Below are 15189 nucleotides of genomic sequence, written 5' to 3' on the forward strand. Positions count from 1 at the left end.
ATTCCTTGCTGCTGTGCACATTCCCAGGAGGGAGACAATGCAGGGGTATGTGTCTCTAGATTTTTGCATGGGTTGGAGGTGGATGTGGACTGCCTGCTGCAGACTCAGGGCTCCCTGTTCTGCTTCCCTTCCCCAAAAAGCCCTGCATTGGCCACACCACCATGGCAAGGCACCCCCTGCCCACCCTACAGGAGCAGGTATGGTGGTACAGAGTTGTGCCCTCTGCTGCAGCTGGGCAGGCAGAGAGTGCTTTACCATGGTGCTGTGTGTGGCACAGGGCTCCCAGGGAGAGAACTGCAGTGTGGGGAGTCCTGAGCCTACATCAGGCAGCCTACAACCTCCTCTACCTGCCATTGGTTCCACTCAGCTCTTGTCCAGCCATGCAGGGGCTGGGGAGTGGCATTATCTTACCAACACCCCCGCCCCAGCAAAAATAGAGATCAGAGCCTATGCAGTAAGTGGTGGTTACCAGGGATCTGGGTTTTCCATTTCCCATGGAGAAAAGAGTAAACCACGGATTTCCCCTTTTTATCAAGGAAAATGCAGATTTCTCCTTTTAGCAGAGAAACCCATGGATTCCCTACTTTTGCAAAGAGCTCTGCAGACTTGTTGAGCTCCAGCCTGCAAAAGCTGTTTGAAAACAGGGTGGGAAACCCCAGCCCTGCCAGGAGGGGGAGGGAAAGGGCAGGGCCTGAGGCTCTCACTCAGCCACAGCTCCGCTTTGCTCAGCTCAGCTCAGCCTCACTCTTCTCTGGGAGCCTGAGGTAAGAGGGGCTTGCAGTTGGCCCTTCTGGCAGGGCTGGGGGGATGCAGATCATGGCTGGGGTGGGGGCACCAGCAGGGCTGGGGGCAGCCAAGAGCTGGCCCTGCCCCTACCCGAGCAGGTGGTAGCAGTGGGGGAGTTGGCTTCATTATGCTTCTGCTGCATCTGCCTGCTGTTGTGGGCAGGGAGCTGTAGACTTGGGTCCCTGGCCCCATAGTCCTGGCACCTGGGGGCAGAGGCTGTGGGTCGGGGGCAAGAGGCATGAGTAGAGCAGGATGCTGTTGTGAGAGCAGTGAGAGGCACTAGCAGTATTGGGGAGGCTTTCGGGGTCCAGAGTGGCACCAGCAGGGCTGGGGGGTGCTGCAGGGGGCTTTTAATTTTAGTAACAGATTTTGGGGGTTTTGTCAGAGAATTTGAGACTTTTTGTTAGAGAATTTGTGGTTTTTTTATCAGAGAAAACCAGGACCCCTGGTGATTACTATAACTGTTACTTCTCTGTCAGTCTGTCAATGCCAGAACATTCTGCTGTTGGAGCTATTTGGCTTTATTTTTCATGTATGGATTATTGTAGAATGGGGATCAAGATAATTGCCTTTCCTACTTCTGTGTTTATTTTCTATTAATATCTCAATATCAAATGAGCAGGATATCTTTTCATGTACACATTCCTATGCTGTCATTTTTTATCGAAACATTTCAAATTGCTTTACAAGCATTTTGTAATTAAGCATCAATAACCCTGTGAATCTTGCAGGGGATTTAAGGCATTCCCTCCACATATGATATGCAAATGCCACCAAAGTAGACTCTTCAGATCTTAACAGCTCACAGAAACATCTCCCAACAGATTAGAAAGCAAAGTAAATAAATATATTGTCCAACTGAAATTTCAAGGTAAACATACATAGAAAAAATGTAATTGGTGGACTTAAAATTAGGTACAGCAAATGTTATTAACACCTTGATCAGTCCAAATAAGTAGCCAATTTTTTTTTGCTGCTGTTAAATGAATGAATCTTCATTTTACTGAGATTCTACCCATTTACAATGGCAACAAACTTGGTCAAAAATTTTCATGATGTCAGGTCACTATGGCATGTTTTAATGTCGTATCAAACACAAGGAAAAAACAATAATCAGATTTCTTTCCTTTCACACCATCTCTAGAATTGAAATTAATGACCAGTATAAATTCCCTGTTAAAATAAATTAAATTCAAAGTCAGAACATTAGGGTGAGATTACATGTTGCAATTAAATGATGTTAAGAGCATTTAAAATCTGAACAATCACATATTACACCTCATTAACAAGTGCTAAATGCCCTTTAGGCATATTAAAGTTATGCCACTTCAGGTGAGGATTATTTTTGAGCTGTGCAACCCAGTTTGAGTTCAATTAACTTCTGGCTTCTCATATGGGATAAAACCACTAATTTACAATCCTCATCTATCCCAGGAAACACTGTTTCTGGGTGGACTAGCTTTCATCCAGGATTTTATGGCCCTGGACTGACAACTGGGGAGAACCAGGCAGGAGAAGAATGGAGAAGGGGGTGAGTGGGGAGGGAAAAGAAAGGGATGAATTGGTACAGGGAGGTATGTGAGGGAGGAGCAGGGGGAGGGGGCAGGGAGGTAGGAGTAGATGGGGAAACAGACAGTGGATCGCTGGATGGGGAGCTGCTGGGCTGCCACCTCCCTGCCCCACAACATTTCCCTTTCCACCCCCAGACTTCCCATAATATGAATCACTCCTATGCTGGCTGAACTGCCCCTCAGTCAGAAGTTCCTAGCCTCAGTACTGCCCACAGCCCTTCAGTGACAGGTCCAAGTAGTCTATGTTAGTGAGGCTATTAATCCTTAACATGCGATTATGCACAACACATGCTAGCTTTAACACCAGATGACATTCCTTAGAGTTAACATGTACACATATGTGCAAAGTATAATCTTACACTTAAATATGGTAATCTCCTAACATATGGCTATTATCATTATCACACTATGCTTTCGGTGGGGGGGAGTTTTCTTCTTGTTTGTCTGTCTTGTGAGGTATTTTATTTGTTTCAATAGCAACTCATTCTTTAAGAAAAATTAAATAACTTAACATTTAATAAAAATGTAAACAACTTGCCAACAGAAAAAAATGTATATTTGCATAACTTACTAGGGATAATTTGCATTTATTATCCATATTTGCACCTTATTAGCACATTTCTGCTGCTTGTTTGTATAAGCAAATGTAAGTCTTCCACCAAAGATTTCCTCAAACAAATTTTCAAGAAAATTGCCTGAGAGAGACCAACTGTAAATTTTTTTGTAATAGCTAGAAAATAGGAAGAACAAAAACAGCTTTTGCATCACTAAGCCCCACAACTGAAACTCTAAGTTTGCTTAAGTGAATTAAGTGTCTTGGACCTGGGCCCAACTGTGGATTTTACTCTATGGGTGCATCTACAGGTATGCTTTACTGCAGAGTTGACTAATTAGCTCCTCAGTAAAGTGCCACTGCCTGCATGTGTACCTGTATTACAGTGCAGTAAATTAACTTCGCTGTAGGATAGTACTATATGGAGACAAGTACTACCCTACAGAGGAGTAGCTATTGTGCACCAAAACACATGTGTAGATAATGACCAGGGCTCGCTGGGGCATGAGGGTGCTGAAGTGTGAGGGGATGCCTGTTAGCTAGCCACACACTATAGCAACCTAGCCCTAGCCCGCCCCTCTGCAGTATGTTAAGCCAGCATGGAGTAGTGCCGGGCTGGCAAGCTAACCTCCAGGGCCAGCAGCTGAGGCTGCTCTGCCCTGGTTCATTACCTGTGGTTCTAGGCATACATGTAAATGCTGTGCGTGGGAGCAATAAACTCTAGGGTGAATTGTACTGGAGTTTATTACTATGTGCTAATTGCACATATACATGCACCCAATAAACAGATTAAAATAAATTACAATAAATTACCAGGAATCTAAAAGCGGAAAGTTCACATACCTCCACATTTAGGAATTGGCCCACTCCACATTACTTTTCCATCCATCAGTATGCAAGTAATTGTTTCAGTTCCTTGCGTTTTAATAAATCCTTCTTCACAAATGACAGAAATTGAACTCCCCAACTGAAAGTTGTCACCAAAACGCCGTGCATTGATTGGTACTCCAGGATCAGGACACTCATTATGTCCAAATGCTTTGAAACAGAAACAAAAGAGGCGGGAAATAAATAAATAAATAATAGCACAGGATAAGAAATGTAATTAAGCCTTGAATAGGCTGACATTTTTAGAGGATTTATTTTATTCAGTTAGAAAGGGCAATCACATGCCATTCCTGGGATTTCTAGCTGAAATTAACTACTTCTTAAATATTTTTGACGATACTTGCATGTATTAGTAGTGTATACCTGTATATTAGTAATGCATACCAGTATGAATTTGTGTATGGCCTTTGTTATACTAATGTAAGTGTACTTGATTCTAATAATGCTTATTTTGTTTCCCAAACAGTTATATTTGTACAACTATGAATTTAATTATTAGTATAGTTAAAACTGTAAAACTCTCTAGTATATAAACTCCATTGAATTTCAAAGTTAAGAGATATCTTTTTAAGAAATAAAAAAACTTTGTAGGAAAATGATAAAAGGAAAGTAATTTCTCTGTCCATGTCCACATGATACAATAAAGACAACCCATTATGTTTGTTACTGAATATACTGGAAGTTGAAGGAACAAAGCCACACATATGCAAATGCATGCACACCAAGTCCAGAGGAGGGCAAAACTATCCTCATAACAGTAAATAGGAAGATGCACACTTATTATTTTTGGCTTTCCTTTATGTGAAAGGGTGATACACACACCTTTTACAATTCAACAATCACTGATTTCTTTTGGAATTAGTTTATCTTTTGTGGCTAGTTGTGCCAGTAATTTGTTTCTTCACATATTTGCCTATGTATAAAGGAAGAGGAGATTTAGTAGAGGTGCCAGAATATTTGCTAAAGAGATGACCCTTGTGGCATTACAGAGTTTAATGGTATAAAATTGAGCAACATGTCTCACTGATAAAGAAATTTAACTAAATTAGCTTGATAGAACACTTTGTGATTGAGTATAAGGCTACCAATGCATGGCCAGCACAACCGACTAGAATTCATAGAAAAATATGCAACAATTTCTCTCATCTATTTTGCTCTTTTCCCCTACCCCTTAATTAAAAGATGCCAATAAAATAATCTCATCTTTTTAAAATGCATTTTAATTAAATGCTTTTGTAAGTTTTGTACTGCATGGAATTATCACAGAAAGTTTGCTGTCAGTATTCGCTATTCAAATTTATTTGTAATCGGTCAGATAAATCACACTACTTTTCTCACACATGTTTTTGACCTTTTCTTGACTGAATGAATATACACACAGGTAACCTTGAAACCTACTTTGCATAGATATTTTTGCTCGTGACACTGGGTTGTCCAAATGACCTCACTGAACGAACCCAATGGAAGCAAAAATCTTCAGACCATAGTCAAATGAAAAATATTTGCAAAAATTGCTGCATCTTTTTTAAAGATCTAACATTGCATCTTCCATCACATATTTTACTCAATTATACACATGTATTTTCTCCTTGAAGGGTATACATTTATGACTGCACAATAGATCACCACAAAACAATTTTTCAAATGAAGATACCTTTAAAAACTGGAAAAGTTCTCTCTACTTTGACCATCTCTAAACACTAGTGTAGCAGGGCACTAAGGTGCCTGCTACTGGAAAACAGTAGTATGGGCTCAGCTGCTGGTTGCTAGGGGCAACCAGGAGGAGCTAAGGGCTGGCACCTAATGGGTCAGCTGACCGGAAGGGGCAGGGCTGACTGCTATAAAACAGAGACAGGAGGCTGCGGGAGCTCTCTCTCTGTCTCTCCCTCCCTCTCTTGACTGGTGGCTGGGTCGAAGGGACACAGTTAGGCTGAGGAAAAGAACTTAATCCTGAAAGGAAAGAAAGGAGAAAGGCCTGAAGGTATAGCCAGTAGTTACAGGTGTGATATGGTGTGGGTTACAGAACGTTTATTTAGAGTTAGATTTCAGCCAGGAGGCCTATGTTTGAGTTACAGCTGATTGGCTTGGGTTATTATATTGGTTGTTTGTTGTTGTATAAGACTGGAGGACCAGGTGAGGCTGTAGGGGTTGGAGGAGGCCTCGTGGGAGCTCCCCAGTAGTGGGGGGTTCCTGGTGCCGGAGAGGGTGCTGCGTTTTGTGGTGTCCTGACCCCGGCCCCAGTATGGGCAGCATCAGGAGGAACCCAGTGGGGGTGCAGGCGAGAAGCTCCAGTGGGGCACAAGACCTGGAAAGGGGCTCTGGAAGCCAGGCATGGCTGTGGCCACCTGAGCCTCAATGGTGAGGAGCCCAGTGGGCGTGAGACCCGGGAAAAGGGTCTGGGGGCCAGGCACGGCTATGGCCACCTGATCCTCAATTGTGGGAGCCACGAGTCAAGGCCCCAGTGGGGGCTACGGGAGCCACAGGGAGACGGGCCCCGGTGGGGGCTATGAAAGCCGCGGGGAGACAAGTCCGGGGACCCATGAGGGCATGGGTGATGGTGGGACTCACGTGCAGCCCAGAGGTGGGAGTGCACCGGGCGACTAGACCAAGCCAAGATACATCAAGGCACCATGCCAAAGAGGGCAGAAAGGCAGCCTCCCCTTTATTACATCAACATCAACGACATAGCGGGCAAGAGAAAGAGGGTGCATTTAAGACCGATTTGGCACGGTAGCAGGGCACTAGGGGAATTCACGGCACCCCTAGGTTGCGCGCTGCCACAGCAAGTAAAAACTGTTAGTTACATGTTTTAAACAACTACAAGGAAAACTGCATTTAGTGAGGCAAGGCTGCCAGAACTTCAGCCAGACGTTGTTTCCATTTATGTAATTTTTCATAAATTAAAGATGTGTGGGGCTATTCCATTTTTAATACTTTTTTTTGTTTGATTTAGCCAACTATCTGATTAATTAAGTAATAAGATTTCTTGGATGTTGCCTTGTAATCATGCTGAAAGCTAGAGTAAAGCAAGAAATAGCACATCATTCAAATGCACACATTTTTTTTACTAAGGAAATACTATACATACTGCAGATTAAAATATAGGTATATGCTGTAGGGATGCCTGACAATGGAGATGACATTCAAATATTCATTAATTCAGATATGTTGTCCCCTAGAAGTGAAAATAGATGTTTATTTTTTCCTCAGAAAATTATATACAGTTCATACTTTTAAGTGAAAAGATCAACTGTTATTTTTTTCCTTACTAAATTCAAACAAGACTTTGTTATTATAAACCCCAGGACTGAACAAAGTGACAGCACTAAGGTACATGTTCGAATTTTTGCATCTTTCACTAGGAAAAATATGCTCAAAAAGGTCTTGCATTCCTTACAATTTATGTTTTTCATTCTGCTGTAGTGGAATCGAGCAAACCAGACATGATTTAGGAGGGTTTTTTTGTTTCGCTTTGTTTTTTTTTTACATATTTGGAAAAGTATGAAATATAAACAAACTAAGAGAATCTTAACAATGCTGTTTTCTATTCATATAATGGACATGGTAAAATCTTAATACAAGTGCAGACAGTTCAGAAGTTTTCAAAAAATATTTTGGTTCTATATTTCTATATTTGACATTTTAGTGTAAGATGATGAAGATCTTTCAGTTCCAATGTTAATGCAAAAAGATGGCAAACCGCAGTTTCTAAAGTTAGACCTGTTTAAATTAGCATGTCTGAATAACTTGCATTCAAGAGTTTTGAAAGGTCTAGCCAAAGTTGTCTGGCTCAGTCATTTTCAGTGTTAGTAAGTTTTTGAACAATGGTGGGAGGTTCAGAAAACTGGAAGTAATTAAATATGGGTCATGCTGAAAAAGGAAAAATAGAATGATCTGGATAATTATAGGCCTGATGTCCCTTGTAAAATAACAGAATGGTTGATATGACACCTGATTGATATAAGATTGAAGAATGGAATATAATTCATACCTATCAAAATTAATTTACAGGGAAAAGTACCATCAAATTAATTCAGTGTGATTATAAATTTGGTAGATAAAAATAATAGTACTAGTGAAATATATGTTTTTAAGGTGTATTAACTTACTTTTTGCTTACATTGGAGAGGGTTCAGGTAAGAACCATATAAATTACTTAAAGCCTGGAAAATGTGCCTTAATCAATTAGATCAATCTAATTTGTTTATGAAAGAGAAAGCTGAAGGGTTCAGGGGTAATCGATGAGTCCAAAATGCCTACACAAATACAAAGATTTCATAATGAACTTTACATTTCAGAAAATTAAAGTATATTAAGATCCAGTAATTGGAAACTAAACCTAGACAAAGCTAGAGTTGTAATGAATAGTTCAGGAGTCACAGATGTAAAGTTAATATAAGCTTGAGCTTTTATTCTAAAAGACCAAAGGAATTAATTCAGAACAAAATACTGTGGCCTGTGGTTAAAAGGAACATAAGCTAGATGTTCACACTGGTCCATTCTAAACTTGCAGTCTGTTTGTGAACAACCTAAAGGATACCATCAACACTACGCTTGTTTTAATAGTAGATTTTCCTGTATAGGATATTACCCTGATGCCTAATTATGTGCTATTGCTCAAGAAAGTAAAAGTGAATACTACAGAAGTTAGTACTGGAGGTTTATATTAATCATCCACTACAGGAACATCATCTAACAGATGAGTCTGGCTTGAAGCTGAAGTCAGCAGTTGGTGGGAGCAGTTAGTAAAGATGCAATACCTGCAGAACAGATCTGAATCCTTAAAAACTAAGCCCACATGCAGCCTACATTTCCATTAAAGGGAGGTTTAACCAAAACAATAAAAATATATTATTTTAACTTCACAAACATTTCAAACAAAAATATGTATTGTTAAAAATTCTGCAATAAGTGATTATAGCAAATTATCTCCCATAATTCCTACTCAAGCAGACACACATATACATAACACAAAGTCTACTCTTATAACTATAAGCCCATTAAAACTATTAGGAACATAATTTTAAATGTATTTATTCTCCTTTGAGTTTACCTGACTTTGTGCTTGCTTATTTACTAATCTCTATAGAAGACACTTAGGTATCTGTAAAGTAAGACAGAAGCCGAGTGGGATTTTCAAAAGCATTTAACCATAGATTAAAAAAAAAAGGATTCATGTCTCCTAAACTAACACATTGGTAGAACTTAGGTGTCCAAGTCCAAAACTGTGATCTTGCAAACCTTGCTCAACTGCACTCTAACTTTGGAGGGGCCTCTTCACTGCCCCAGTTTTTCCCCATAAAATCACCAAGAAGCCAAACATTCAAAGCCTGTAATTCCAAAGAAGCTCCTTAGCTTTATCAGGACTGAAAAGCTTGGCACCTAAATCACTCTAGTCCAGTGGAGTTCAACCTTTTGGTGCCATGAGCCAGAACAGGCATTGTGCACTGGGATTGGGCCCTGTGCCAACTCTCTTGGTCCTATGCTGCCAACTAGATCAGGGCCCTGTGCTGCTGAATTATGGCTTTATGTGGCTTCCTGGAAGCTTATGTTGCTGATCAGGGCCCCACACCTGTCCCCTCAGTCCCATGCAGCCAGATCGGGGCCCCGCACTACCTCCAGCCAGTCTCTGTGGGCATCTATGCATGAGCATGGAGGCTTCTCCAACACTCTGTAATTCCAATGTGTCGGAGCGGACTCAATTAATTGAGTCAGCTGCCGTGTGGCAATTACCGTGCTCCAGCATCCTCCTGTATTGGTGTCTCCATGCTTAAAAATGGTTGGGGGGTGGGAAACTGGGCACTTGAACTAAAACTTAGTTCAAGTCAAACGAGTTTTATTTCAAGTGCCCACACTGCCATTTTTAAGGGTAGGTACACTGATGCACAAGACACAGTAGCATTTTAATCTGAGCGCTTTCAGAGCCACTCTAATTCAAGTGAGCCCCTGCCAGACTCCTGCAGCATATGTAAAAGTGTCCTGTGCACCTGGATTGAGGTGGGGTTAACTCTGTGCTCTGATCTAACGTTTTCTCCAGCCTGCAGGGCTCCCCACAGGTCCAGAAATCTGGCAGCTACCACTGCTCTTCCACCATAAACTTTTCAGACCTGAAGGGTTCCCTGAAGGCCAGATGCAATGGTTAGGGTTGAGCACCCCTGCTCTAGGCCACTATATGTTATTTTAGATACTGTTCAGAAGCACTTAACACTATACAGGAAGCAGAAATTTGGTTTCTCAGGTTCTGTGTTCCACTTTGGGGGTGGGATTCTTCAAGTTAGGTGCCACAGTGCCTGTCATTTAGATGCATAAATCCTCTACTTGATCTAGTTATTGGTGCCTAATTCTCTTTGATTTCAATGGGAATAAGCACCTATGCACTTCCGAAAATTCTACCAACCCTCGACCCAAATCTTAATGCACTTAAATCCGTTGAAAAATGCATATGGTAACCTCCATTATCCTCTTGTCGGTCACTTGTACCTACCATTTTTATATAATCTAACCCAAAGTCTATTATGAAGTTGTTGGGAGTCTTTCAATTTACTTCAGTGAGCTAATAACATTAGATACATTGTTACATTATATTAAAAAAAAGACATGCAGATATGGCATATTGTTTTGTTTGTTCATAGGCTGGAAAAATGTATAGACCAGAAGGATTATTGTAGACCACAAAAGCTGTTGTAAAAATAAACACAATAGACAGAGAGCTCATTTCTGAAAATAAATTATATGCCACACAACGCTGAGATTGTTGGAAACATTATGTACAAATCAGTTTACATACTTTACTGCAAGTCTTTTAAATTTCCTTGCCCCCACCCTTTTCTTCATGAAACTTGGGCTTTGTTCAGGTGTGTGTCACGGTAGCCTGTTTTTTCTTTACCAATGAATAATCATTTTGTACGTCTTTGTGAAATAAAATCCACGATATCGAAAGAAAGAAGAGACAACTGATGACTTTAAAAAATAACTGTAGTTGTATGCAGCAGAAGTGATAGCAGAAAATGGATATTTTTAATTAACTTTGGGGTTTAACAAATGAAAGGAGAGAATAAAGCTAATAAGAATTCTCTTCCTACCCCTTTGGACTTAAACAGTCTATTATGTTCACATATTATGGAAAGGACATATCAGTAATTTATCAGACTGCAATAGATATTGCTGAAAAGAGACTTCTTTTCTAGAGTTGCTATCTTTTGTAAGCAAAACACTACTCAAAACCTCCCCTCTAACAAACACTCATCCTAGCCCCAGATTCACTGTAGCCAATATTAAAAATTGTAGAAAAGCCCTTGCATTTGAAATAATATTTTAATACATCAGTTTCATTATGCAATTGACAGAAAATAAGGTAAAAATCTCAATACTTTCTTATATGAATGCAAACTGTAGTAGCAAATATTGAGATACTATCAGTGCATGCTTTAGTTTAAGTGATTGCTAACTGAGGGACCTAAAAATGAGAGCACCCTTGTGTGTGTTTTTTTTTTGCGGGGGGGGAGGGAGGTTTCAGATGGAGGTATATCTCAAGCTTATGGCATATGAACTTAAAAATAAACATCATGATTCTTGCAATCAAATCAATAACAACTCCTGTAAGGCCAATGGAAGAAACATGGAATAAAAGAGGAGAATCAGGCCCACAGTCAAGAGATTCAAAATAGAGTTAATTCACTTAGAAAAAAAAATAAACAAACAAACCAAAACAATCTGCTGGTCACTTATAATTGTCTTCTATACTCCAAACTTCTATTAAAGGAAAATATCTAGATGTAGAAAAAAATATGAACCTGCAATTTTTCTCTCTCCAAACACACACCCACACACACACACACACACACACACACACTAGCAATCCATCTCTAACCATCTATCCACCCTTCCCCAGTAACATAAAAAATGTGTTAAAATGTAAGGTTTATTAAAGAGCTCTATGAATTTCTATTGAAAAAAAAGCAAAGGGGGGAAAAAGCCTTAATGGAAAAAACAGCAGCTTAATACAACAAGCTACTGTGACATGTGTCAGCTAACTTAACTTTAATGATGTGAAATTACACTTCAACAATATATTAGTGACAGTACTCACCACCAGTGTCACTTCAGAGAGGCAGTAAATTCACATAATTATTAATTGTTTAAGCTCAATGACGACCAAAAAACCCCCAAAACTATACTCTTCTAAAAAAGCCATTCTGACCAGCCATTTACTTTGACTGCTATATTTATATGTCATTGAAATATTAAACCACTGGCTTCATCAACACTTCCCAAAGAAAAATACAATTAACAAAAATGTTTTCCTGCACTAATCATTCAGTTTCACTTTTGTATTGCAATGCAATTACACAGAGGGATTTGTAAACAAGTCAATTAAAATTCTTGGGGGTGGAGGGGTCCCAGCTGTGTTCTGTATCAAGTGGTTAGGCTCTCCTGTTAACTTCCTAAACCACCTTGTTCCAGTCTTCTACCTATAAAATGCCATAGATTTCATGAGGGGAGGGGAAGAGGGAAGGTGTGCAAGAGGGGCTTGTAGGATTATGTGCAAATCTTTAAGGTATGGGACTTTTGGAACTCTCCCTGTAACCATTTATTCAAAAAAGGGCTTTAGGACTTACTTATTGCACTAAACCTTTATTTAGAGGAGTAAACGAAAGCCTGAGCACTTCTCAGTAGGCTCATCTACATGTTCATTAATGCACAGTAGTGACTGGAATCAAAGCTTGTGGTAGAGGTGATATCTTTTATTAGACCAAATAGTTTTTTGCACAAAAAAAATTCTTTAATTTTCATCCTTAACTTTTATCTTTAATGAAGTACTAACTAAATGCTCAGTAACTACAATTACTGCACAGTAGTGCCAATGTACGGGGGGGGGTTGTGACAGTTACTGTACAGGAGCCTAACAACAATGCACAGTAGCTTATTAGCATGGTTTTTGACCAGCATGTTACTGCTCAGTGTTATTAAGCTACCACATAGTAAGCATCTCGTGTAGATGTGCCCAGTGTCTACATGATTGGGTCTGTAAACAAGCCATAAAATGTGTGGAACTTTGGGAGCCCAGGATACAACATACAGTAAAAAAAATAGACTTAAAATCCCATTATGAAATATTCTTGTTCTTGTACTGAAAGTGTTCTCAAAGGGCTCAGCTATACTAATATATTTATTTGCAAAATGGTGATAACTAAGAACCCTTCTGAAAGGTGAAAGCCCTATCATGATAAGTGTTCAAGCATGCAATAAAGAGACAATGTCTTCTCCACAGATCTCATTTTTTTTATTTCTATAAACATATGGGTGAAAAGAACAGAAAGGGAAGCTTGGGAGTAGAAGGACAAGGCAACAGATTAGTAGTAGTAGCCCAGCCATGTGGCAGCATTTTGGAAGCACCCTTTAAAGGTAATTCTAAAGGCATCCCTCCTTTAAGCATTACAGTCAGCCAAAGCAGAGGGGTGGAACAGGACACAAGTTTAGGTCTAGAATCATATAAAGCACTTGGGCATTGCTAACAAAATAATACTTAAATAGTTAAGTGGAAATATTAAGTGGAGTACTTAAATAGTTAAGTGGAACCTGGGTCTCTCAAGTAAGCACCTGACCACCATGCTGGAGCATCATCCTCACTCTCTGTCTGGCTCAGTACAGATTTAGTTATTTTTTATGAAGTGAAATAGCTTCACCACAAAAGATTGAGAGAGACCATTTAGAATATACCATAGGCTTGTGCTCAAAGCACTCTCCTAGGACATGGGATATCAAGTCTCTGCTCCAAATCAGGAAGATGTAAGATTTGAAGCTGGTCTTTTATATCACAAATGAGTGCTCTGGGCTGATTTTGTGGATTCTCTGAAATCACCAACCAGGTCCAGACCCCAGGTGGGGAATGTTTAATCTGTGATTTCCTTCAGAAGTTAGGTGACAGATAGATATCAAGCAGTTCAGTGTTTTCAAGACCCAGGCAGCTACATAAATGCCTACAGGCAGAAATGTAAGAGATCATTCCAAACTTAGGGACTAAAAATCCTGTTCCCGCTCCACATGGCACTTACCTACCATCTAAGAGCTATTTCTCAGGGATAAATGTTATAACCATGTTGGTCTACAGGTGAAAGCAATCAGAACCCTTGGCAGAGGTGGTATCTTTTATTAGATCAACTAGGTAGCTAGTTTAATAAAAGATATCACCTCTACCAAGAGTTCTGATTGCTAAGGACAATTTTTGGCACTTATGCATTGTGTGGATTCTATTTCCACCTATGGAGGCATAATTTTCTCCCTCGTTCATAACTGATTAAATTAAAATGGAAAAGGAACAACCTCTTACATTTTAGCCCAATGGCCTAGCAGCTAGGGCACTTGCTCAGGGATGAGGAAAAACAGATTCTAGGACCTTCCGTGAGAAAAGCCTTGAACCCACAGCTCCTCTTTCTCAGCCAAGTGCTGTAACCACTAGGCCTTTGTGAAGCAATTAATATTTGCTTCAGATTCAACCAATTTGGGGGGCAGTGATTTAATTCAGTGATTCGAATCACTGTCCTGAATTGATTTGGCCGAATCTGATTCAGAGATTCAACCACCGCTGAATCGGCTGAATCTCCAAATCAAATAGGCCCCATCACCCACCTGATCTCCCAGCCCCATTAACGGCTGCCCCGCCTGGGCCCAGCATCCCGCCACTTAACAAAAAAAAAAAGCCCCACACTCCCTGGCTCCTGCCAGGTGGAGGGGGCGATCTCCATTGCCCCCCACTGCCCCACGCTATGGGGGTGGGAGGGCGCTGCCATGAGCCCCCAGAGGCCCTGATGGCTGCTGCAGCATCTGGTGACCCCAGGGCTTTTTAAAAAAATGTTTTAAGTGCCGGGACACTGGGGCCAGACGGGGCAGCTGTTGATGGAGCTGGGAGAGTGGGTGGGGGCCGGGGAGTGCTCAGGGAGGCTGGGGGAGCAGGCAAGGGATGGGGTCTGGCAGGGGTCCCCCCCATGGTCCCCTCCCCCCTCCAACCCCTCTCCCTGTCCCCTACTTATCGGCACCAACTCCCTGCAGCAACTCCCTGCGGCAGCAAGCAGGGACTGCCCAGGTCCAACTATCTTCAGCAGCGAACAGGGACTGCCCAAATCTCCTCCAAATCTTTTCTAAATTGATTTGGAGGCTTTGAATTGATTTGGAAATTTTGGTCTCCCGATTCGATTCAGATTCAGAGATTTGGCTGCCAAATCAGACTGAATCTCCTCCGAATCAAATCAGCAACCAAAGCTTCACACAGCCCTACTAACCATCACATCACAAATTAGGCATTGCCCATAGTACTCTCCATCCTGTCAAGCTGACCCATTACTTCTTACATTTTTTATTAAATGGATACATAGCATTTGGGTAGTTTCCTTC

The 15189-nt window shown here is 40.8% G+C and overlaps 1 protein-coding gene across 4 annotated transcripts in view; it reads right to left on the reverse strand.

Annotated features, from left to right (window-relative positions):
* Window positions 1-15189, reverse strand: part of CSMD3 (CUB and Sushi multiple domains 3) — a 1311906-nt gene that overhangs the window by 537387 nt on the left and 759330 nt on the right. For all 4 annotated transcript variants that reach the window (XM_090040525.1, XM_090040524.1, XM_090040523.1 and 1 more), the window contains one exon: window positions 3754-3948. In XM_090040525.1, coding sequence (XP_089896651.1) covers window positions 3754-3948 — 195 coding nt within the window. The remainder of the gene's footprint in view (window positions 1-3753; window positions 3949-15189) is intronic.

This window comes from Crocodylus siamensis, chromosome 3 (assembly GCF_052110815.1).
Source record: "Crocodylus siamensis isolate JL-2025a chromosome 3, ASM5211081v1, whole genome shotgun sequence".
NCBI classification, from domain to species: Eukaryota; Metazoa; Chordata; order Crocodylia; family Crocodylidae; genus Crocodylus; species Crocodylus siamensis.